Source organism: Lepisma saccharinum, chromosome 1 (assembly GCF_977018435.1).
Source record: "Lepisma saccharinum chromosome 1, izLepSacc3.1, whole genome shotgun sequence".
Classification (NCBI taxonomy): domain Eukaryota; kingdom Metazoa; phylum Arthropoda; class Insecta; order Zygentoma; family Lepismatidae; genus Lepisma; species Lepisma saccharinum.
The window spans coordinates 75,597,004-75,623,583 of record NC_139229.1 but is presented as its reverse complement, the minus strand read 5'-3'; the positions used below and the strand labels follow the sequence as shown (position 1 = coordinate 75,623,583).

Sequence of the window (26,580 nt, the reverse complement as noted above, 5' to 3'; positions counted from 1 at the left end):
TCTTGAATGAGCTAATCCATTGCAAAATAGATACTTTTGTTTCCCTTTGGAAAAGTCAAGCAGAAGTTGAAAATATTCTGTTCTCAATATGCCACTGTTTTATAAAAAAGTGCTACCCTGTGCTTAGCACCACGCCATGAAGGCGTATAGGGGGTGTGGGGGTAACGCCACTGTTTTATATAATCAAGATTACTATTTTTTCACATGTACCTGTAAATATGTGTGTGCTACTTCATACTTCATTGACGTGGCTGAAAGTTGCTCTATTTCATATTTATACCAGTGCTTAACAAACGTTTTAAACAATACGTGTATGTGTATGTATGGAGGAGCGGATTAAGAGCCGGGCGACCGAAGCGAATGCCCTGGTGCACCGCCCTCGACGGTGCCAGACCGGGGAGTTCCGATTTAGTAGAGCCAAATAATGATTTCTTATTATAAAACTAATATCCACATTTATGTAAAGATTTGGATTTGTGTAGAAAAATTTGATTGAAGTTACTTCTCAATGAGAAATGTATATTGCAAAATCATGTAGCAATTTAAACTAAGAGGCAACTGTTATTTTGATATCAACCTACAATACGCGTACTTCGACATGATAGCATTGAAAAAACAAGGCTATTATTTATAGTCGTTAAAACAGTAAATATACAACACGGTCATTTTTTTTTTATTGGCTGAAGGTGGGAAGTAGTGGGACCAGGGTAGAATGTTGAGGCGGGGGATGACAGGGTGGACAGTTGGGGTGCCAAAAATCGACCTCGCCTGGATGAAAATTTTATGTTGGGCCTTCCTTTTTTATGTAAATATGTGTGAAAGATATTAAACTCCTATAAAGGATGGTAGCAATAAGTATTATAAACGGAATATGATAATCAAATTCTCAGACAAAAGTTACATGTAAATAATTATGTTGTATAATTTCATATTACATTTTTTCAAAGTTTAACTCAAGTTCACTAGGTCCCAACTTAAAAAAAAAAAAAACTTTGCCCCACCCCCGCCCGCAAACAGCAAGAAATCAGTATGTATGCATTACTTAGCTTTGTTACTTCCTCCTATGCACATCACCCCCTTTCCATTTAGAAGTTTTGTGTTGAATTCAATATGAAGGCCACCAATATGACGGGCGTCCGCTTGGAACACACCAAAGTGGTTCCACTAAGCCTAACCTGTTTCTATCGTGTACCAAGCCTAATTCCTTTACTCTTTATAGGAAGTGTTAGGGACCTTTGAATTTTGAATAACCCTGTATGCCCTTGTATGCGACTTTGTTAACATGAGATCAAGAATTACACACACACACACATAATATATGTGTAATTATTTATATATATATATATATATATATATATATGCATAATGTGTGTGTGTGAAAGTAGGTAGATAAATGGGGACGGGTCTTTGGTAATATTTTGCGGGGGGTATTTATCATTTATTGCCTATGACACAACCCCCCCCCCCAATTGCGCTGATTATACTGTGCTTTAACGCCAGTTAGCGACTGTAAAGTGGGATGCACAAGTATTTAATCTATTCAACTTTTCTTGCATTTTACGTGGTTTTAAGTAATTGATTTTTACGTATGCTGGTACATGTCACGTGCCAGTTCCGACGACACAATGAAAAACACAAGGAAGAAATATTTCCCTAGAGCGAAGATAGATGGCAGCACGCCATATAAAGAAGAGCAGAGTTCATTGTAGAAACTAGGAGCGGAGAAGAGTGATTATATATATTTTAGTAAATGCAAAATATATAAAGGAAGAGTATAAAAATTATAGAAGGAGTGAATAAAATGTTGCATATAGCCAATTAAGATAATTAAGAATATGCTCATACATGAAACAATTAGGAAAGTTAATAAGTGAGCAAATGAATTCAGAAATGTATCTCTCTCCTTTTTGATCCTAGTGATCAGAATTTGATTTAATAGCTCTGACGAGGAGAACTTCGTCAGCTTTTGTATTTGTCCGTTCCTCGGTGGCGCTGTGGTCAAATTAGAAGCACTTACGGTTGCGCTTCTTATTAGACGCACTGGGCCATAGGCAGCGCTTGCTGTTAGCGATCCTCGGCTATCCCCCTTTTGGTCGTTACACAGGAGGTGGCGCTAATGTCAGTTTAGTCGACCCTACTCTTTCTATAAGTATAGCTTGTATCGTTTGCCAAAGAAGCGGGGAAAGCGAGCGCATATATGTAATAAATAAGATTACGATTTAAAAAGGTAAGAAATAAATTAGAAGAAGGAAAAGAAAAAGAAGCCTTTTCCCAAAATAGAAGGAAGAAGAAGCCTTTTCCCTAATCAAAAAGAAGAAGAAGAAGAAGTATTTTTCCCAAATCAAAGAGAAGAAAAAGAAGAAGTCCTTTCCAAAAATAGAAAGAAGAAAAGAAGAAGAAGTCTTTTCCAAAATAGAAGGAAGAAAAGAAGAAGAAGCCTTTTCCCAAATCAAATTTCTTTTCCAGAAATTACGAGAAGAAAGAAGAATATAAACGACGTAAATTTGGAATCAACATATACATATATTTCAATGTATATACAAGCTTCGCTATATATTTTCTCTGTATTGTGTATAGTTTTCAGAATATAGATCCGCATTTAACTATATCTTCTTGGCTATAAAACGCTTTCTTATTTGGAATTCTGGAATAAAGAACCTATCCCTGAGAATATGATATTTCTATAGCCGTGGTAAATGACATTTAAGTACGTACCCCCAAAGGGCGTAGCAACTAGTTTGGCGTTTTTCTTTAGTTCTTGAAGCTCTCATTGCGTGGAACAAAGAGAATAAAAGTGGTGATGAATAATTTGCTTGGTAATATTTATGCATCCTCCTCTACATTCTGTCACAGGCAGTGTCGCATTTTGATCTCATTTATATTGCAATTTTAGCATATAGGGGAGAGAGGGGTAATAGCACGCGGCGGGAAATGGCACGCATGCATGTTGAGAGCCACCCCTTGATCATATTGGACTCTACCCATCATCGTTAGGTAGCAGAAGCTTGTCTGAACTTGCACGAGTAGTTTGGTCTATGTCGGCGGAAGCGTTTCACGTTGGTGAAGCTTTTTGTGTTTTTGTCATTTTTCTTATAAGATTTTGTCGGGAGATAACTGCAGGTAACTTGAAATTCAGTATTGCTATAATAAGAATTCTCACTCTATCCACTATGTTGGTACCTTTAGTTTGAATTGCAACGTGGTTTACCTCAGTTGTTTCTGTTTTTGTTCACACGAGTTAGGTAGAATGATAGTGACGTGCAGGTGGGATAATTGTACGCAGTGAGGACCATTACCCTCACATGTTTTAAAACTGTTCTAAGCGTATTTCACTGTTTCAGTGAAGCAGGTTTCAGGGTAAAGATGTGCCAGGAAGACGCAAGGGAGCATCAATACTGAAGTTGTCTGCTTCCATCACAGACTCCAAACCAAGATACAGTATGTAACATTGTTATTCGTACACATAGAATTTCCGAGGAAAAAATGTCATATCTACTAGTAAATATAATCATTTTCATATGTACCTGGAAATTAATGTTAATGAAGGTTTCACCAACAAATGTCAATAAAAATGTATGTTCAAAGTGTATAAACAGACCATATAATTTGTGTGAAAAGAGAAAAACACGCTGTTTCATGCAACATTGTTATTCGTACAGGCAAGAGTTTCAATCTTCCTCGCATACAGCGCCACCGTTATTCGGGCGATTTCGTGCAGTTTGCAACTTCGTAACAAGTTTGAACATGCAGGCGCACTCCCCATCAAGCGGAATTGTTGTAGGCGTATCGTCTATCTATCAGCGTGTTCGAAATGGGCAAGGTGAAGGAACTTAGTTCCGATCTGAAGGATGTTATTATAAATTTGGCCCTTAGAGGTTATTCGTTAAGAAAAATTGGAAAAACAATCAATAAATCACACGCCACAGTTCAATACATAGTAAACAAATTTAGAGTGGAAGGTTCAACACAGAATGTGCTGAGAAAACCAAAAGAGAGACGGTTGAATAAACGTGAAGAACGCTTTATTTTAAAAAGAGTGCGAGAAAACCCTCGACTAAGTGTTCCTCAGTTACGACCGTTAGAATGCATATGTCTATTTGAACATATTGAAGAACAATGTAAAGCAGAGTGCCCAAAAAATGGACATGCCGCCTATCTACAGATTCCAACAAGACAATGACAGTAAGCATAAGGCGCGAGTTAACATGAATTGGCTAATATGGAATGTGCCCAAGCTACTACAAACACCAGCTCAAAGTCCAGACTTAAATAACATTGAGCTTTTATGGTCAATTTTGAAGAGGCGAGGAGTCCATAAAGCAGGCGTCAAGTCCAAACAAGAGTTGAAAACTGTTGTGCAAGCCGAGTGGAATAAAATAAGCTCTGAAACATGTCGGAAACTGGTTAATTCTATGAAGAACAGATGTCAAGCAGTAATTAAAGCCAAAGGATGCGCATCAAAGTATTAGAACTGTCAGTCAATTTGCTCTGAATATACTTTTTTTCTTTTATATTATTAAGTGTACGAATAGAAAAGTTGTACAAAAAATTGCATATTTCTCTTTCAGTTTCATTTAATTTATTATTGTCATTGGTTATAAAGAATTGGGTAAGATTTTATGTTCCTAATGATATTAGTTATTGAATTGTAAAGAAACAATTTCAAAAGCGTGTATTTCCTTTCAGATATTAAAGCATTTTCTTTGAAAATCCGTGTGTACGAATAAGAATGTTACATACTGTAGTATTTCAGATGCAGAGTTGACAAGATGACAGTTCAGTTGACTGTAATTCCTTTCCTCAGTTCAATGATACTAAGAACGTGTGTCTATTTTGTCGGGATAGGGAGTTGTGGTACAGGTGTGTGCTGTGCTCGGGGTGGCTACATGCAGATTGCAGTGATGCAGACAATGCAGTCAATTATAAATGTCATTTTGTTCAGAAAAATAGACATTGTATTATACACCATTGTGAACATGTGATTTTTTTTTTGCGTTCTATTGCCCGCATGGGTGGGCAATGGTACGCTTTGCATCACTTTCATTTTTTCTTTATAGCTCTGTAATTTTTACTTATTTTGAAAATCTGTTCCCAACAATGTAAACCTAAATGTATGTAGTATTTCCACTAAGAAAAAGACCTTTGTAAGTAAATAAATAATTTCACTGTAACCCTTCAAAGTTATGTGCGTGTAGTTCCCCCTCTCTCCCCGCTCTCTTCATGACTGAAATACGGTTAGACGTGATATTCATAATAGCATTGTGTTGTTTCCACAACAGAGATTCACAGATAGATTTTTCCTAAAACAAACGTCCAGCAGTTAAACAAAGAAAACGCAAACAAATTCCAGACCATTTTCAATTATAATGTTTGTTGTTGTTTTGAAACTTACCAGTTGCAGAGTGGTGAGGTATTTTTTCCACCAAAGGTATTTCTGGAACTGTGGTCCCAAAGCGGCGAGAAGATAATAGGAATACATTATGATGTGGATGAACGAATTTAGAGTTCCGGGAACTGTGAAATGTTCATCTGTGAAAAAGAAAATTGCGTGAAGATATTCAAGGTTTCTGCAATTTCTATTCGTAAACCTTAACCAAAATAAAATAAAAATTTGACTAAAAATTGTATGAAAGACATATACACAGAATACAATAGAGATACTAAAGCACAAGATACGGTCTATGATCATATTTATTATATTTTCAACGTTTTAAAAAAGTTTTTTATTTTATTTTTGTGCCGCAACAAATCGTAAGAATTCCATGCGGTGATATTTATTTCTTAAAGAAATGTACTCAATATAAAAAATAATCAACTTATAACTAATTATAAAAGAAAAAAGATTTGAGTATGACGACATTACCTGAATGCATAAAAAGTATTAAGGAAAATGTGTTACTTGTGTGACGCTTTAAAAATGTAGCAAATTTTGACTTGAAACTTTAATTTGTCTGCGAAGCATATAGATTACAGATATTAATAATTTTTCTTCCTTAAATATGCAAATTATATGCATTCACAAAAATTAGAACTCAATGCAATTAAGAACAATCATAATTTTCAAATTAATTCATTTTGTTATTTACATGAAGTAGGACCACTTTTCGTGGAATGTCTCATTTACTCTATATTTTGGTAGACTATTGCCCCCCGCTAGTCTGAAAGGGAGGGAGAGTGAGTGATCAGCAATACTTGCTGCATAGAGAGAGATCCTAGATTAGAATTCTTGTCAAGGTATGAGATCTTTCAGTGTGTTTGTCCTTCATGCATTTCATCTCTTCACCATCCATTAACTCGAGAGGTAGAAAAGCCGAAATTGGAATAGTTATATTATTAAATTTATCCTGTCTGCTCTAGAATCCTGAGTGTATCCTCAAGATATGTAAATATAGACACATACCAAGGACGATTTAAAGCGATGATGCTAAGGCTGTGGACAACATTATCAAGGTATTTACCGACCGCGAATTATGGCCGACCTTTCTTCACAGACGTGAAAAATGACCACATTTAATTCAAAATGTCATTTTATGCCTTGTGGATGTCTTTGTTTTTTACTATTCCCTATAATTAAAGATTTTTTATTACTTGGATGTTTCGGTTCTTTGATTTGAACTTTAAAACCGACAATCAGCAAAAACACATTAATGAACTTTTTTTGGCAGTTATAGGCGATTCAAACGAGGTAAATGAACATTTTTTATGTCGAGAAAGTAAAGAGAGGTGTCTGTTTAGGTGTCCAATAGGGAAAGTCGTCGATCGTCATTTATTCTTTTGTTAATTGTTAGTTTTCTACGGCTCGTGGAGTCCATAAACTATTCACGTAATTACTTAGATCTAACTATAAGTAGCTATCCATAAATGTGTAAATGCTAATACAAATTAATTTTTATTGCAACAATTGTTATATTTCGCTTTGAATTTTGGCAAAATTCGCCTTGAAAACCTGTAATTATATTTTCATTTTATTTGTTTAATACAGTAGCCACCTTGATTATACATATTAACATGTAAATGAGTGTGTGTATTTATAACATGAACCGAATACTAAAAAGCATAATAGTTACCTGAGAAAGATAATTTAATATGGACCCAGGCTTGCACAGGCATGATGACGTGGTGGTAAACATGGACAAACGTAACTTGCACCTGTTTCTTTCGAAGAACGAAAAATACCTGAAACATCAATACAGTATTCATTATAAACGAAACAAATATTGAAATGTCTTTTCGTAAGCTGCTGTAAAAACTTTAAAAAAAATCTAGCAATACAGTTTTTGTCATTTTATAATGAATACATTTATTACACTGCTAGGTCTTGACTTTCCTTTACGCTTTATTTCAACCAAATTAAATTCAACCATGTGTTTCATTAGTATTTCACTTTTGTTTATTATTCTGTCGTCAAAGTTTATTGCCTACATTGCTTTCGCTTCCCACATATCTGTATTCCCCTCTGCACACATTAATTATGATAATACTGGTTTTATGTCAATATTGCATACACGTACGAAACCAAATAGCTGTAAATAGATTGCATTTTATAGCAAGAGCAAGTTCAAATGTAACAGTTTACAAGTTTTCCAATATTTTTTATATAAATTAGATTCAGTAAACAAATCAACACTAATTCTTAGATGTAACTTCTGAAAATTTGACAAATCATAAATTAACAGTATGTATTATTATATTATTATATTTTCCTCAAACTTTAATGTTAGGCCTATGATAAGTCCTAACGCACGATGCTTGTGCAGTACTGCATTGACAACAATTACATTTCTATTCCAATACATAAATTTGGTTACTATTCAGAAAATATGAGTTGATCTGCTAGTGATGTTCACTTATGAGCAATGTATTTTGAAAGAAAATTAAGAAGAATGAATGGAATTAAACAATATTTAATTAAGATCTACGTTTTAAAGGAAAACACGATTGTTTCAATACTCTACTTTCTTTTAGTACATTTTTAATAAACGTTGATTTGTACATACCTATATGTATTGGAAGAAATTATTTCTTGATATTTTGTTAAAATATATTCCCAATGGGAAGAATGTGTTGTGATATATTACATCATGAAACATGAAACAGCGAATAGGACTGAAAATGTGTTCTTGCTCATGTCAATTATCTATTTATGAAATTATGGTGACATCAATGTTACAATGATTAACATATACCTTAGTAAAGCAACTATTTAGGAAACATAACATGTAATACACAATATACGTATATATATTTTTTCCAAATATAAATGTAATATCTGCATTCTGCAGTATGTGAAATGATTAGGAAGCACATAACACCTAAATATTGTACCGTTAAGTAAGACTTATATTTGATCAGTGATCAACTTCATACTCAAACAAGTATCAGAATGTAATGATCAGAATGAAAAGTGAAACAGGCAAAATCTCAGTGAACTATCTAGCGTTATTTGTAATGAGAGGACCAATAATATTTTAACCTGCTGCCACCTGAAACCCAGTAGGACTTTTCAATGTTTTGTACTTACCAATTGTGCTTCGCTAGATCATTCCCTGAAACTAAATTTCCCTTGCCAAGTTGTGTACACCGCTTGTATGAAAGTAAGGTGTACTCAAAGAACAAACCTCTTCGTTCCTTTATAATCTGGCATCTGGTTTAACTGGTGTATTGTACTTTAACTTAATATGAAAATAAGTGACTTTTGTGCAGTTTCAAAAAGGTTGACAACTTTGATAACTTATATAGTGCTGAAACATTAAGTAAAGGAAAAGCTTAAAGCGACCATACAGTAAAATCATGTGATCCATTATTAAAGATATACAACCGTATTAGTGCCACCACCGATGAAATTAATAAAATTACATTTAACTCCATTACCCGAACTTCAGTCCTTAATTCTTTGCTAACTATTTGTGTAGCAAAGTTTACAGGGCAAAACTAATTATACCCTTGTGGAATGCAATCTACGGATCAGTATTCAAGTCCCGTGTTTAATTCAATCATGGGTTTGCAACACCTTTTTGAATGTTAGACTTTGTAGTACGATTACGACTACTACCATTATTAATCTTATAGTGTAGTACCCGAACCTTGTACTTGGTTGAACACTTAACCAAAACATTATTATTGTGGGATTAGGAAAATATTAGCATGCAATGTTAATTGAACATTTTCCATTATCTTCTACTACGTATACTTATTCTAACACTACGTTTCAACAGAACACCCCTTCTCTCGTCTTCAGGTGAACAATTTGCCGGTGGTGGGAATCGAGCTTACGACAGACCTGTGATTCTAAACTACTCCACCGTGCCCCTAGAATTCTGTAACACTTGCATGCTAATAACCATTGTCACTAACATTCACAGAATTATTAGGAAAATATGTTAAACAAACAAGTTTTGTAGATAACGTAACACGTTTAAATAACAATAGTTTTGTCATCGGCAGAAGCGTTATATTTATATATTAACTCGCTATTAGTTTAAAAGTTGATCATAAAATAATAACTTAAGATGGGTTGATTATATATAAAGATTTTAGATGTGAGATTTAATAATAATAATTTCAATTCTCTTAATAAACAAATCCGTACTCAAAATCTAGCAATGAAATTACTTGTAAAAGTTTGTTAAGAAATTGTGATGCTAAATTAAGTTTACACGCTTATGAGTTCTGTATTGCTTAAAAATCACTGGATGAAATTTTATATTATAAAGAAAGATGATGATCATTACTTGCGTTCATTAATTTACTCACCGTGTCAAGAAGCTCTGTAACTTTTGCGAAGAGGTACCACCATACTGCTGCTCGTATCTGTAATAGAAAATTGCACGTTAACAGCAGAATTACTCATAAAATGTTTCGAAAACACACTATTAATATATCTGGGGGTCCTGGAATAACATCATCGTGATCCCCCCCCGGTCCCCTTTACATACATTTCCAGTTATAACTTTCAGGCCATGTTATGGCAGATGAGGGATGTATGTTTCTTATATTTTTTATCAGTTTTCAAACATATATATATATATATTACATTTTCGAAGCAATTTTAATCAGTACACTTCGCAGACGGAGGCATGGGACTATATCCCCTCAGCCCTTCTAAATTCAGACCTAATATGCACTTATTCATTAAGAATTTGCAGTATTAAAACTTATTTTAAGGAAGGACTTCTGAAATTATTCTCCTAGTGCAAGGGTTCTCAAACGTTTTCGTTTCACGGCGCCCTTAGTGTTTCAAGATTTTCCCGCGGCGCCCAACTCAGAATGTAGGCCTATTTAACACTTGCAACGCTCAGTTAGCGTGGTTAGTTTGCTTGCCTTAAGTTAAAAAGAAATGAACACATATTTCAAATTCAGAAACATTTTATGTGCAAAATGTACTAAATAAGAACATATTTGTAACAATCATATCATTTCAGGGAAAATATTGGAACATTTCGCGGCGCCCCAGGGCACGACGGCGCACACTTTTGTAACCACTGCCCTAATGTATCAAATACCCTGAAAACATGATAATTCTTTAGCTCTTATTAATATTCTTCCAATGTTGCACAATAATTATTGTATACTATTACACTATAATAAAACAATTCTAATCATAACTCATCCCCTTCGTCGCCATTACCTAAAATTGGCAGAAATGCGACATAAAATAACAAGAAATGCAAATACAGATATTTTAGAAACTGTCTAAAACTCCAGCCTAGCCTAACAAGAAGCACCAAAAAATTTGGTTAAAAGTATTTTTCGCCTTATTTTAGACAAGGTTAAGTAAGAAGCAACTGTTCTTCTAGCAAACCTGTCGAAATAGCTTGTAAAAATGTGTGTGTGTAAGGGAAGGACGAATTTGGCAATCCGTCGCCCAATTTTGATTATGTACACAATAATTACTGTTATGTTATTACTTCTAAATTCGAATTATACAACTTGCTACGTTTAATTAGAATTGATACATAGCTTACCCTATAGTCATGTGCTTCTAGCTTTCTATTTCCCACTGACTTGCAACTTCCTTCTAAATACTGCTGGTATGGTCCAACGTTTATACCCTGCAAATAAAGATATAACAAGTTAAAATTTTGTTAACAGTGTTCAGTAAATACCATATCAATACTTAAAGATTGAGATATTTTGTGTCACATCTGCTTAATAAAATAATAACAATACGAACAGTTACATTGTTTGCTGATATTGTCCTTGCATGAAATTTCGCCAATAGTCAAGTTACGTTTCGGCCAATCTTCACTCATAATTTCAGAGTTACGTAAGTTCTAAATTATCTTTTTATGTTAATCACTTGTTACCACTTTACGTGCTCCAACACTGGTATCAAAACCTTAGTGATACGTTTCATATTATTATCAGGTACAATTGACTCTCCTTAATTGTAGGTTGGTTATAAAACATATAACTACTTATGTTATCTAATTTGTGTTCACTTTTCATTGGCATATTATTACTTTTCTTTTGCTTCCGAGTTGAAAGTAATTATGGAGAACTTGGGAGTCAATTAGATTGCTCGAAACTTTAAATAACTGTGTAATAAAATGATACCAACATAATTACTTCTTAAACACAAGTGGTCCGTTAATAAAAAGACACACCATTTATCTTATAGTTCTGAATTCATAAGTAATCGTGTCGATCGTAGGATCATAACAATTCATCTCTTGCCAAAGGATTCTCAACAGCTTTTTAGGTCAAGTGCTTAGGAAAACTACAGATTTCAGTTTTACAGATTCTGCCTATATTTAGGAGACGTACAGTGCGATGCACAAGTATTGCTCGACATACTGTCCTTCATTATTTTCATTAATTTTTCTCTTGCATCCTACGTGTTTATAAGGCTGGATTTTTACGTATACTGGCGCAGAGGTTGTCAGCAGTTGTTCGGCATTGTGTTTAAATTCTTGAAGGTCTTATTGCCTAAAACAAAGCAAATAACATGGTGATGGACAATTTGTTTGGTAATACTTACGCTTCCCACTGTACACGTCTAATGGTAGTATTGAGAGAACTCAATTTGTTATATCTGTGTAAAATATGATTCTTTTTTGCACCAGGGTGTGCGATGTATATTCCCATTAAACATTCAGACTCAATTTAATGTAAGATTTGAATTAGTTACCTTGTAAAAATCGGAAAACGATTTTTTAAATAAGTGCTGGGAACAGTTCAGAATGTTAAATGATTATCCGCAAGTTTTATAGGGGTATTAGATAGTGCTTTAGAATACTGGAAACGATTGTCGGAGCAAGTTTGACGTTTAGAGAGACTAATTAGCACAGTTAAAAGCTTTACTAAGTATTAGTTATCGGAGAAATTATGATTTGAAAAGTACCTTGCGCGAACAGTCGTTCTTGGGATTCCGGTCAACTAGGACAGGGTTTTTTTGTGGATTTTCATGAGAGCTTCGAAGTGGGTTTCGTGCTTGTGCTTGAGACCAGATATTACGTGAGCAGATGTTTAAAGCATTTAGAGACTATTTTAATGCTAAGAGTCCTAAACCTGACCCACTTAACCTAACAACGAAATGAAATATTTTATTACTTCTAAGAACCCTAAACCTAACCCGCCTAACCTAACGAGAACATTTAGCGACGAAATACCCCTCGCACCCACCCCCACACGTGAAGTAGATGACAGCAGCATTTGTTCATACCCAAGACGACAGTAAACAAATGGATGCTCGCAATCAAATAATCATGAGTATACAGAAAGGAAAAATCGTTCTCAGAAAATGCGCATTAAGTAATTACTAAGACTCTAAACTATGTATTAACAGGTATAATTAGAAATCCAACCATGTAACAAATGCCTGTACACCATGATAAATTCGGAATTAAACAATCAGAACTAAGGCCAAGTGCTGTTCTAAGATCTTATTCATCTTCAGCCAGAATCATTATTATTTAGTAAATACAACGCGAGATTTTACAGAAAACTTACAATATTCGAGGAAACTGAACAAACTTAAATACTTATTCTTAACAAATAACCAGTTTTCTACACTGATAACCTCGTTTTATACATTACTCTCAAATGTGTAACAATTTGTTTTGTTGTAAAGGAATTAAAATGTGTGATATGAGTAGAAATGCTATTGTTAATAAGACAATTGATGACAATGAACATTCTGACATTCTGACATGGTGAACAACTTTTCATGTATTTTCTTAGTATGTTTCGCTTTTGAGGGCAAAAAGTAATTTTTGTTATCTGCAAATATACACATGAAAAAAATATATCCTACCTCATATACTAGGAAGACACTGAATAATACTTGGAAGATATTATACACCATGAGTGTCGTTTTCAGCTGAAACGGTTTCCTCTGCCTCATGTACTGTGGTCCCAGTCGGAGGACAAAATATAAATAGGTGATTAGAATTGTCAATAGAGTTAGGGGATTCTCCATCATTGGCCATGGGTTGACATAAGGATCTGTAACAAAATATGAACACATTACTAACCTCACCTGAGCACTCACGTTGCAAATATTCTTGTACTGTACATGAAAGAGCTTTTGTATAAAATTGTTTGCATTGAAGATAAATTACACTAACCGTTAATCATGTACGCAACTAAATAGTTGTCTTAAAATATAAGCCCAACCTGGACACGAGAAAATATTTAAATTCCATTTAATAAATCTGAAATGTGGATTGTAGGGAAATGCGAATTACAAATTTATGTGTACACGTTCACTTCAACGTAATAACGTATACCAGGAACATTTCGTGTACAAGGGCAAAATTACAAAGTCGTAAACAATTAATACCGTACCTAATGTTATTCATAGAGAAATACTCGTCTATCCTGTCAATTCTCCAGGTAATGGTATTATATCTAGTGTCTGGAGCTGTCTAATAATCTTGACATTTTCAAAATAACTCCCCCCCCACCTCATTACGTCATTTAGTAACAAGATCAACAACTTAAGGAAGGACGCTGTAAGTTATATAACGTGTTGACGTAATCCGAAACTATGACAATTTGAACGTGCGTTTATAGTTCTCGCTTAAACTTAGATTCAAGAGAAGGATAACACGTCAACGCCCCTATTATTATTATTATTATTATTTTCCACGCTCATATTTCGGACATTTGTGCGAAATATAGACAAATAAATAGCTAAAAAATAGTTTTGATGAGACGAATTTTAGATTTAAAAAAGACGCCTATTCTGATCCTTGTATAAAACATTGTATCTATAGCTAAATTGAAATATGGTATTGTCATTAGTTTTAAACTAAAGCAAATCATACAACTTAAGTCCAATGAATATCGAACTATGAAGGTCTAATTACAATATGATTGAATACAGCTATTATGCAATAATATCTTTAGTAAAAAATAAAGTTTTTTTGGTTGTATAAAAACCGGAAAATGTCCCAATATCTTACATATGTTTTTTAACAATAAGATACGAACAAACTTTGTACGTACAATCCGCGACGATAAACAGTTTAATATTTAATTAATTATTTTTTTTAATATATATTCGAAACAAGTTAATCTACGTTTCGAGTATCGGGCTAAATTATCGATAGAGGTGTTACACTTTACGTTGCTCACTTGACGACTGAGTTGTCTTCCAACTGTCTTTCTCCGTTGGTTGGTTCTGAACTTCTGTAAGGTAAAAACAAAAATGTATGCACAATTATAAGCCGAAAACGTCCGGTGTCCCACCCTTATGATGAACGTATGGAAGATGAACAATGAAAAACTTTACATATATATAATTTTATATTATACTTTTATGTTTATTTGTTACATCAGACTAATTCGGCTATTTTTATTTGTAAAACAATGACATTAAGTTATTATTTATCATTATTATTTAGTTTTATTTGTTGTGTGTTGATGAGGAATGTAAACAGCTAAAAATGCTGAATTTCATTTCGTGAATGAAAACTGGAAATAAGTATTTACAGAGATCATTATGATAAGTGGTTCCAAAATGTTTTTCAAATTACATTCTCAGGAAGCAGGTCCTAGTGGCAACGTTGTCGTTTTGTAATCAAGGAGTCTCGGGTTCCATACTCGGAGGAGGCACACAGTGGTTCGGATCCCGCTTTAAACTGTAGATAGAGTCCTCATTAGCATTTCTGTGCATATAGTCGACTTAAAAATAAACTCAACGAACTTAGGAAGCAGGAAGAAACATCATATTAAGTAATTAAATTAATTAGTATCAACGTGTAATATTGATAGCAATTAATTTGTGAGCAATGGTGATTGTAAATGATTCTAATGCAGGATAAATTAAATGTATTCTTAACTCGATTAAACCAGATTAACTAACTCTAAAATATTGCTTATTTTTAACATTTATTGTAAATTAACGGTAAAAGAAGCAAGCTCTCGTAGTGCTCTCTAATTAAGATAAAATTAATTATTGCCAATATTATTATTAAGTGTGTACTTATTCAACTGGAAATGTACAAATTATTTTAAAATTCTCATATACTGAGGTTGAAGACCAACTTGTTAATGAACATCGTTAGAAGTACGAGAAGGGGAAACAAGGATTTCATTTTATTAGGTCTTAAATTAGTATTTTGTAACTGATAATACATCTTTCCTCTTTGAGCCCCGGTCACGGTCAGCATGCCATTACTTAATAATACGACATTTGTGTTTCAAGGTAGCCTAAATGATCCATAAAGAATACAATCAATTATTGTGGTTATTAAAATACTTACCACTCTGGTCCTTGAGATAGTCATTGAAATTGTCTAACATCACTCCTAGAGACCCTGACATGGTGTAACTGTGTGTGTTTCCGCGATTACAATCTCTGAAATAGAAGAAAGAAAGCTGTTACTGTCCGTAGCAGTATGGCCAAGTAAAGTAACATCAATACATTATCCTTCAATAAAGTTATATTATATGGTCTGATGATGCTATGCTACCTGCTCGTATCAAAAAGTTCGAGGCTAGAAAAAGTTTCAATCAACGAGGACTTAAGGGTTCCCAAATAGCATTTACAACAAGGCGCGTGCACAAATCGTCACAATATTAGATTTTGCAAATTTTGATGCATTATTAGCCTATTACACACCAACATGGAGGATGATGTCGGATGTTTTGTACACATGAAGATTTGTGCAGAAACTGTTAAAAACACAATCCCAATGAAGCCGCCAGAGAAAAAAATGAGTGAAGGGAGGAGGCAGATTGGGGCGGAAATATTTTCTTGCTGTAGTGAAATTTAGTGCATATTTTGCATACGTCCTTACAGAATTTCTGAACTTCCACCGGTAAGTGCTAATTACACCATAAATATTTTGTTTGCCTTTTGCCATATGAAAGAAGTCTTGCACTGGTCTCATGGAAGCGGAGTTCTTCGGGCAAGTGCCCCTGTTACACCCTTCAAGTGCCCGGGATTCCTCTCCTCCCCCAAAGAAAAGAATTATCCACGGGGAAAGAAAATTATTTCTATCCCTGCCAGGAATGATTTTATCCCCCTCAAATAAAATGGAATTGAAAGCATGTAGTACATGATTTCTGTAACAAACACAATTGAAAAATCATTCGTGTCCATTAATGGTACAGTCATCAAGGATTCCCCTGCTGAAAAGTATACACTTTTATGGATTAAAACAGGGGTACCATTCTGCAACTGACCTACCTAATCCGAGCCGAAACAACAGCAGGCTGTTTTCCACTTAAGTTGTCTTGGCATAGTGTTGATATTTCACGTGTGTTAAAGTGTTCACAGGAAACTAGTAGGTAGATTAGCTGGACATTAAGTTTCAACTTGGCAATAAAAATTTGGTCAAGTTTTCGGTCTTTCTAATTCGATAGCTCTTTGTGTGTATGAGGTTTGGTTTTCTTGGAATGTAAATTCATGTACTAAGTGTTTCTAAATCACGTTTAACTGCTATCATACGGTAAGATTTACTGACTTAGGTTTGAATCAATTTTCTAAGAATCGTAAGGCAACAGTATAGCTTACTGACTGGTAACATAAACAAATTTGCATACCCCTCCAAAAAAAACTGTCTTCTGAAATGAAATCACAAATACAACACTGAGTGAGCACCCCCCAAAGTTTAATTCGCACAGCAACAATGGCCTCGTTGAAATAAGTTGGAAGCACGTGGTGGCATGCACTACCATGTGATCAGGAGGTATTTACGTGTTTGGTGGCGGAAGATGTCCACGAGCGTGTCGACCTCAATGCGTCGCCAGGAAGAACACAGCCACTGCGTGCTCCCAACAGTTAGGTTCTTGAGCTGAACACGCAACTCGAGGAAACCGTGTCTCGATTTGCAGAATCAGTGCTGAACCTCAATCATGAGCATGAAGAATTCCAAGTACACTCTGTTCCTTAATCTCTGGAGCAAGAGAAACGAAAACAAGTCTCTGCACAACAACTGGACTCGAGAGGGCTCGACCAATGATCACGTGGTAAGGGAAGCGAGTGCATGGAGGGGAAAACGCGGTTGCAGCTACCAGCCGTTTTCAAGTACGCGCACTCCCACTCGCTTTCTCTGCCGTAATGCGCAGCATTGCTCCATAGACTCCTCGGACAGTGTGAGTTTTAAGTCCACTTTATGCACAGGAAGGGTAATCTGGACTGGACCTACAGTTTTATAGTGGGATCCGAACCACTTGTGCCTCCACCGGGTATCGAACGCGGGACCCCTTGATTACAAGGCGACGACGTTGCCACTACGCCATCGGAGAGGCTCTGAAGGAACAAAAGTAATAAATTATCCTGGAAAATGGTTGAGGAGAGGAACTATCAAGTGATCACCCTTGGTGCCATCACAGTAAGAAATAAGTGATACCGTTTAATAATTCTTATATACTAGCAGTGGCGGCGATTGGGTTCCAAAACCGGGGGCAAGGTGCCAAAACTGGGGGGCAAAGACAGTATATTTCCCTTCGTAGAAAAAAATTAGCATAGTGTTGTGGCAAATTTGCAAGAAGTAGGGGGGAAACTGCCCCCCTCGCCCCCCTAATCGCCGCCACTTACTAGGTAACAGATATGCGTAAATTTCCATAACATCACAAGGAAATAGGTTTTGGGGGTAAGTCACCTCTTAATATATCACGTAAGTTGTCTGCAGACTCTCCCGCACGTGATCTTGTTTGTGGAAAGCCAGTAGTTACCTAATTAATTCGTGATGTCCTTCAGCGGTTGCCAACTAACTTTCAAAGATTTCTCTAAATCTTTACGTGAAACGTTGTGATACAACGTGTGTAGCGAACCAAAAACTGGACTCGAATCCATCATTTTCAATTTTCCTTGTACTGACTTTCTGTGTCAAGAAGCACGTTTTGTGATTTTGCTTTTAACACCATCTAGTAGCATACCTAGAAAGTACTGAAGGGAGTGATATGACCTTAAAAGGAGAATGTATTTTCATTCATTTTCACGTAGCTGATTTTTTTAGTAGAAAAGCTGCACCAAAGGCATTTTTAACACTCTCCAGAATCCAACTATGAACGTCACTGAATTAAAACAGTAATGGAACTGAAAGCAACATAATACATTTTAAAATTATTCTAAATCATGTTATTGGTTAATATTTACGTTGTCTTTCCTCCGTTTCTTAATCTGTGGTTACATACAACAATACTACTTACGCATCGGAGAAATTAAGTACTAATGAATTAATTTACGTATTATTACGAGTCGACCTATAATTATATTAACGTATTAAATACAAACACTTTTATTATTATATTTCTGAGACACTTGGCTCGGACTGACTCCCCAAATATATTTGTAGATACGTGCTTAGTGATTGACGAGTTAGTATGACTCTGTAACTAGCCTTTGTTATTTTATACTGACATTATACAAGTATCGGTATCGGCCATGGTATCGGTATCGGCAAATGGTGGTATCGGCTCAGCTTTAGGTAAGAGTTAATTTTTTGGGGCGCGTCGGCTAATTTGCACCCTTCAAAGTATACGAGGAAAATCCCTTATTTAAAATAGTTACCTGTAAGTTAAAAAAATGTTGTAAAAAGTCCCTTGAGAAATGTTAAATGCGCAAGGTTATAAAGGGACTTGCACAAGACATACTCCAACATGTCAATGTTAATGTTCTATTGTAATAATAAACATTACGCCAGATTGAAATCAATTTTTGTCCTTCTCTATTTCAGAAACGTTTATATCGCTTTCGTTGCTGAAGTCCATATTAAGAGCAGCAGAAAATAAGATCGTCGCCACTGCAAAACAAAGTCTGGTGTTGACCCTAAGCGCAAAGTGAGTCACAATGTTTTAATATCTCTCTACCGATTTGGCGATTAATGTTTGCCTAGTGTTATTTTAGCCATTGTTCAACTTTTTAAAAATGGAATTGCCTATTTTCTTTTATCCATCGTTATGTGACACACATTACACGTTTCAGGAGTGTCGTCACAACCCACCGTAGAACGATTTTAGACACAAAAAGCACGTATTCATTTACAGTTGAACTAGAATCATACACACCGAGCAATATAGAGAGATAAAGACAAAGAATGGAGAATGAATAAGAGACAGACATAAATAAACACACTGATTGATTGATTGGTTTTGTTCGCTTTTCTGACACTTTTGTCCAACCGCGAAGATGAATGCTGATAAGATTAAATAGATGAAAGGGCTATCATAAACGCACATGGACAGAAGATAGAGAATTATACTGGCTGTGAGTCCAGACGCCAGAGCCTTGTTAGTCTGCGAAATGCATTCCACGGTGTGCTACGTGGAAGAGAGGTTGCGGTAAGGGCCACCCCTTATACCCCATGAAGAAAGAGAAAGCGAAAAGAGAGGAAGAGGAAGTAGGAAAGAGGTACAGAAAAGAGAAGAAGAAAGACACAGAGAAATAAAGAATAAGATGGGGGAAAAGAGCAAACAAGGAAGAAATAGAAACAGAGGAAAAAAAGAAAATATAGGAAAACGGAGGAAGCGAGAAAAACAGAGTAAAACAGAGAAGAAAATCTTAGACTAAAGAATCAGAGTTTACTTCAACCTTGAGCTCACGAGTAAAAATTTATCGCAATCCACAGCCACATTGAAATTATTAAAAACCAACACGACCTCCTCTCCTCGGATCGTTTGACTCCCCGTAATGGTAACCGGATCCCACTTTAAGTTGTAGGCCCAGTCCAGATTAGCCTATCTGGTGTATAGGGAGCGGCCTTTTCAGAGGCACTCTAGTGAACTTAAGATAGCCAGTCAACGCAGGAGTGTAAGTTCAACAAGACTCCGGCGGTTGGTCTCGAAGCCAGTATAATCAATGATGAATTCAGGGGGGCAACCCCAGGGGGAAAATCCCCTCAGGAAAGAGAACCCCCCACCCCGAAAATTGCAATAACCTAGTAGAGCATTCGGAAAACAGCTAAGAAATTTGGCAACCGCGTTCACTTTAATGTAACTTAGAACATACTCTTTCCGGCTTTTTCGTAATAATAAACTTACATCGTTTTGATAACTGCTAGCCTAACTAGTAATTTATAATGAAATTCCATTTCATTGAAACTTAACACGCGTAGAGCGCCAGAGCTGGTGTAATGTTAGCTTCTACTGTCCGACCGCGGGCGACAAGAATAGCTTGAGAAGACGAATGTACATGCCAAATGGGAGGTAGGTAGAAACATCAATATTTCGTCTGTCTGTGTTCGGTTGTTTTTTAATTATCGCTCACTTTGGTGTGTTTCTCATGGCTTTCACAACTCGTAACTCCTCTCTTAACGTTTTACTTTTTAAACTTCAATATTTCTATGTGTGTGTGAAACTTCAATGTTTCAGCAACAGACAGTATTCAAGAATCATGCTTCCCTTATCCGATCCACTCCTGTTTTGCCAGTTGGCGCATGCGCACTTGTATCGATGGTCTCGAATAAGGCAAACGGACTGTATTGTTGTAACAAATGTCAGCTTCTTGGATATATTTTAACGGTTAGTCAGTCAATAGTTTACTGTGGAATGGTAGTAACGTGCTTGTGTAGTCTTGTCGAGATTCACACTTAATTTAATTAAGTATTAGAGATATGGGGCAACATATTAGGATTGTTTATAGTAGTATTATAATTTGATGTCTATGACACCCCCGCCAGTGAAATTTGATATCCCTCTCGGACAAAAGTGGGTAGATTCAAACACAGTATAATCCTATGTGGAGCTTGTGTTGTATGCAGTCTACATGTGTTTGGATTGGCATTTCATAAACTTCATAGTATCACCTTTCATCCTCATCTTCCCGATTAGCCAGAAGTTGCGTAAAAGCTATCTAAAATCAAACAAAATCAAATCAATCACTTCCACATAGTATAACTTGAGCCGTCTGGCGTCTGGACTTACTTTGTAAAACTTGTGTCCTGTTCATATGTCTTTTTGATTGTTGTTACCTCATCAAAACCATCATCTGATCACCATACACACTCATCGTCGCGATTAACGAACAGTGGGAGAAAACTGTCATAAAATAACTACATCAATCAATATATTAGACTATTGGATCAAAAACTGGCCTTAAAATAGCGGAGTGGTGAGCAAAGTGGGTTCGAATCTCGGGCTGGGCATTGGTGTTCTTTATGAGTGTCCTTCATCAAATTCAACATATCATCCTCATCGTCGCGATTAGGCATAAGTGGCAGAAAAGCGACGCTAAATAAAAAAAATCAATGAACTTAAAACAAACTTTGTGCAAGATCGTTGAAAAGTACTCACAGTGCCTTCCGAAGAAAAATCTCTGGTTAGAGGAAAAATCAGTGAGTTAGCACACTGCGTCCTCCGTCTCGAATACCACTGGAGAACCAGTTTCAAAGTCTTATCGTTGGCCAACTTGCACCACACCTATCTGTTGTCATTTTTTACCGTCTATTCTTTAACCCAGTCTCCTTCAACGAAAGGCCATCGAAGCGTAATCGACGCTGATGATTCAAAGCAAGTTGTGCTGTGAAAACCGTTACGTATTTTACTGGCCCGATGTGCGTCATCAGAACACAGGAAGGTAAATCCACCTGGTGGTCACACGAGGAGTTACACGTGAGATACTTAGGAAGCGCAGTTGAAGAGTGCAGTTCAAGGCGTCGAAGGCAGTTATGTAAATGATGCATGTAATCATATCTTACATGACATTCACGTGAGATATTGCCATTATATGATTTTTTATAAAAGTTTCTTACTTAATGAGAAATGACGGCAACAGAAGATTAATTAAGATGAAAGCAAAGATAAATGAATTTAAAAAAACAAGCAATTTAAGAAACCGACCACTGCACTTCAATACATTCGTCTGAGTTTTGCAATATTAATTAAGTAAAGGAAGTTAGTTTGTCGCCCCGTGTGTCTTACCTCCACGTGGGGATAAACACGTGGAGCTGACTATTAGGCAATATATATATATATATATATATATATATATATATATATATATATATATATATATATATATACAGGGTGACTGGTAATTAGATGTATTCCCTGAAAGGGGTTAAAGTAGAGACAATTTGCAATAAATTTGACCATATGATACCCCGCCCGAAAATTAGTAGTTTTCGAGATAATCGAGTTTCAATTATTTTTTTAAAAAATGACAATTTTCCACATAAAAAGATGAATTGAGAAACAACTGCTAATTGTATGGAACTTTTTTCAGCGTTTTCTGATAGCTAACAAATAAGTGGTTCATTGAAAAAAAAAGTTTTTCCCAAATAACAATCACATGTAAGTACCGGGTGGGTCTAAACTTACAAGTGATGATAAAAAAATGCACTCTTAGTTTACTTGGCAACGTATTAATAACAAAAATGGTATGACACGAACCGTACAAATTACTTAAATTACTTCCTTGAGTCATCAGCTATCCAACAAGGTACAAATGTTTGCTAACATTTACATTTGTGTACAAGAAATAATACTTCATTCATCTTCATGTGTATGGAATCAATGAACAATACAATTAAAGAACATTACATGTCTTGCTCAAAGTGGGCACCTCTGTTACGAATGCAGGCACGCAGGTTTTTACGGACATTTGTTCTCTTAACTCGTGATGTGATGGTGTCCTTGATGTGTTGACCAGGTGTTAAGATCTTCTCCCTGAGCTCTTCTTGTGAGTTTACCGGTGTCTTGCCATGTGGCTCCAAATGTAAAAGTCGCAAGGCGTCAAATCGATAGGGGGATCGAGCTGGGCAGTCATCATGCTGATAAATCATGTCACGTCTTGTAGCTAGAGGCACATCCTCCAACAACATTGCCATCCCGTTCCTCAAAAAATGTTCATAAGTGATGCCATTTAAGATTTTGGGCAGGAAAAATGGCTCGATGAAATGATTGTTGATTACGCCCATCCATACTTCTGCTTGGGCGTGCGACAGTGGCTGGATGAAAATTACCCAAAGAAATGGATTGGCCGAGGCGGCCCGATTCCCTGGCCGGCTCGATCCCCCGATTTGATGCCTTGCGACTTTTACATTTGGAGCCACATGGCAAGACACCGGTAAACTCACAAGAAGAGCTCAGGGAGAAGATCTTAACACCTGGTCAACACATCAAGGACACCATCACATCACGAGTTAAGAGAACAAATGTCCGTAAAAACCTGCGTGCCTGCATTCGTAACAGAGGTGCCCACTTTGAGCAAGACATGTAATGTTCTTTAATTGTATTGTTCATTGATTCCATTCACATGAAGATGAATGAAGTATTATTTCTTGTACACAAATGTGTATGTTAGCAACATTTGTACCTTGTTGGATAGCAGATGTCACAAGGAAGTAATTTACGTAATTTGTACGCTTCGTGTCATACCATTTTTGTTATTAATACGAAACCAATAAGTTGCTGACCAAGGCAGTTTATTAAGATAAAAACACTTAACACGTAACGTTTCGACCCTGTAACAGGGTCTTCCTCAGACGAAGAGGAGGGTCTTCTGAGGAAGACCCTGTTACAGGGTCGAAACGTTACGTGTTAAGTGTTTTTATCTTATTAAACTGCCTTGGTCAGCAACTTATTGGTTTTAATATGGAAACGGGCTTAATTATATTACAATTATTAATACGTTGCCAAGTAAACTAAGAGTGCATTTTTTTATCATCACTTGTAAGTTTAGACCCACCCGGTACTTACATGTGATTGTTATTTGGGAAAAACTTTTTTTTTCAATGAACCACTTATTTGTTAGCTATCAGAAAACGCTGAAATAAGTTCCATACAATGAGCAGTTTTTTCTCAATTCATCTTTTTATGTGGAAAATTGTCATTTTTTTAAAAAAAAACAATTGAAACTCGATTATCTCGAAAACTACTAATTTTCGGACGGGGTATCATATGGTCAAATTTATTGCAAATTGTCTCTACTTTAACCCCTTTCAGGGAATACATCTAATTACCAGTCACCCTGTATATATATATATATATATATATATATATATATATATATATATATAGATAGATAGATAGATAGATAGATCAAATCCCGGATTCGATTTCCGGAGTCGACTTATTTATGTGTCTAGTAAGTTTAGTGCCGACTAATGCATTCATTTGTGCTAAACTTTGTGTTTTTTTACCACCTGAAAAAGTATGGCTCAAACGTTTATTTTGTTCGTTGTAGGTAATATAATGCTATCGATATTTTTTATAAGAGATAGTCATCCTATTTGGGAAGGGGCAGTGTCTCCCTGCGCCCCTCCCGATAAATCCGCCAATGACTGAGAGTACATCAAAATGTTAGTTTAATTCTTTATAAAATTTAATATTACAAGTTTATTTAAATATGTAGGATATTTAGAAAAAAACAACTAAGAGACAAGCAAGTGATGGTAAAAAGATCAATCACTCATGGCAATACGGTCACTTGGAAACATGTGACGAATTTTTGTCTGTTCCAGTTATATATATATCACTTAAGTAGATCATTGTATTAATTCCAGAGTTTGGGAAGATGATTTAAAAAGTAACTCCTTCAAGATATTTTTTTAAAAGGTAAAGGACACATAAATGTTGTATGTTGTAAATACTTAAAATATATTATATGCTATAATATAATGCACATACCTATTCGGTTGTCTTTGTGTGAACTACGGTTTGTACTGAATGGATCCTTCTTGCCTTGAAATAGTTCAGTCTCAGTGTTAAACTGATTTCACACATATTAGTTTCTCGCTACTGATGTGCTACTCCTTATATTACTATCGGTACAGCGCCTAGAATAACGTAGTGTGGAAAACGGCATGGTTTTGCTCTCTCTCGCTGGTTCCACTCGAAAATGAAATCCGCTAGAGGCGCTGGTGTTGACACCGGGGTACAGCGCTCGACTGCTTATAATGGAAGTAAATGGGGTTTTTGCTGCAACGTCTGATTCTTTTCTTTGTAACATTTCTTTGCATCAGAAAATTGTTATGATATTTGGTACAGTAGTCGCGAAAATATTAAAGAATATTATAACCGTCTATCATGACCTGTCCTTGAGTTTTTTATTAACAATACGGAAGAAAACATAGGTATGGATTGTAACACGTAACATGACAATTGCTGCGAGAATTAGTATTGTGTATGCATTATCCTGAAAGGTTCATTAATATTGTCATTGTCACAAATATTATTTTTATGGAAATTCACACAGACAATACTCGTTTATTTTAATTAATTAATTAATTAATTTTATTATTAATTAATTAAATTAATTTGCGGTTTATTTTCATCAAGTACAAGGTAGACATTTTACAGCCAAGTCACGAGTAAAAATGCACAGTCCTTAACACCAAAGTTCTACTTACCAATCGACACGAATGTAAAGCAATTTGTTGATAGAGATGACAAGGTACATCGTAATCGGCTATTTCAACTCCATGGAATATGAAATTAAATTCTTTCGAATATCTGCATTTCGGGAAAATGACTTCATAATATGTACGCCACGAAACATTTTTTCCCCTTCATGACACTATTTCAATTTTATTAGTATACAAAAATAAACTTGTGTACACAATCCAACGTTTGACGTCCAGCCTCACATGCGATATGTTGATGCTCGTGTTGCGTTGCACATAAAACGTATTTATGTTACTTTTCTGTGTAAATTAATACCATTTCGTGACTGCAAATCACTCCACAAATATAACTGTTTCCATCAATTCACTTACCGCCTTTCTAGAGAAACAAATCTACACAATATATTCCAAAAACTAACTAAGCCGCATTACTTTCATAACAAAATTAGCCGCTGTGTCGATCGCACTGCCATCTACTTGTCATCGTCTCGGGGAACCAGTTTCTTGGGTCGTTTTCCACACTACGTTATTCAAGGCGCTGTACTATCGGTATACAAATATAACTTCAGGAAAATGGATTGGGTGATTGCGTTGCTCTCCCTTTGGGTTAGCAACTTAGCATACACCCACATATCATTACATTGTTTATTTTCCGTTTAGCAATGACCGTTCGCCGCCAGCCTTTATGAATCATACTTTCAGACTTATGAAATAAACACTGAACTCTTACATAGAACGCTCGCCTCAATGCTAATTTGCTTGAAATAATATGCTCACGTTCGGGACTGATTTTCCATAATTTGCAGGTAAAAGGTGAAATCAGTGAGCGAAACGAAACAAC

General features: G+C 35.6%; 1 protein-coding gene across 8 annotated transcripts in view; it reads right to left on the bottom strand.

Moving 5' to 3' along the window:
- The window catches only part of LOC145996700 (very long chain fatty acid elongase AAEL008004-like), a 107,784-nt gene that overhangs the window by 6,015 nt on the left and 75,189 nt on the right, over nucleotides 1-26,580 (bottom strand). For 3 of the 8 annotated variants that reach the window (XM_083133230.1, XM_083133224.1, XM_083133220.1), the window contains exons 2-8: nucleotides 15,711-15,805; nucleotides 14,572-14,634; nucleotides 13,256-13,446; nucleotides 10,965-11,051; nucleotides 9,754-9,810; nucleotides 7,068-7,176; nucleotides 5,393-5,529 (exon numbers count right to left, since the gene is read on the bottom strand). In XM_083133230.1, coding sequence (XP_082989356.1) covers nucleotides 5,393-5,529; nucleotides 7,068-7,176; nucleotides 9,754-9,810; nucleotides 10,965-11,051; nucleotides 13,256-13,446; nucleotides 14,572-14,634; nucleotides 15,711-15,771 — 705 coding nt within the window. In that variant the 5' untranslated portion in view covers nucleotides 15,772-15,805. Of the gene's footprint in view, nucleotides 1-5,392; nucleotides 5,530-7,067; nucleotides 7,177-9,753; nucleotides 9,811-10,964; nucleotides 11,052-13,255; nucleotides 13,447-13,788; nucleotides 13,904-14,571; nucleotides 14,635-15,710; nucleotides 15,806-21,687; nucleotides 21,892-26,580 lie in introns of those variants that run through there. The other 5 variants (XM_083133241.1, XM_083133238.1, XM_083133223.1 and 2 more) reach the window with 4 other exon arrangements.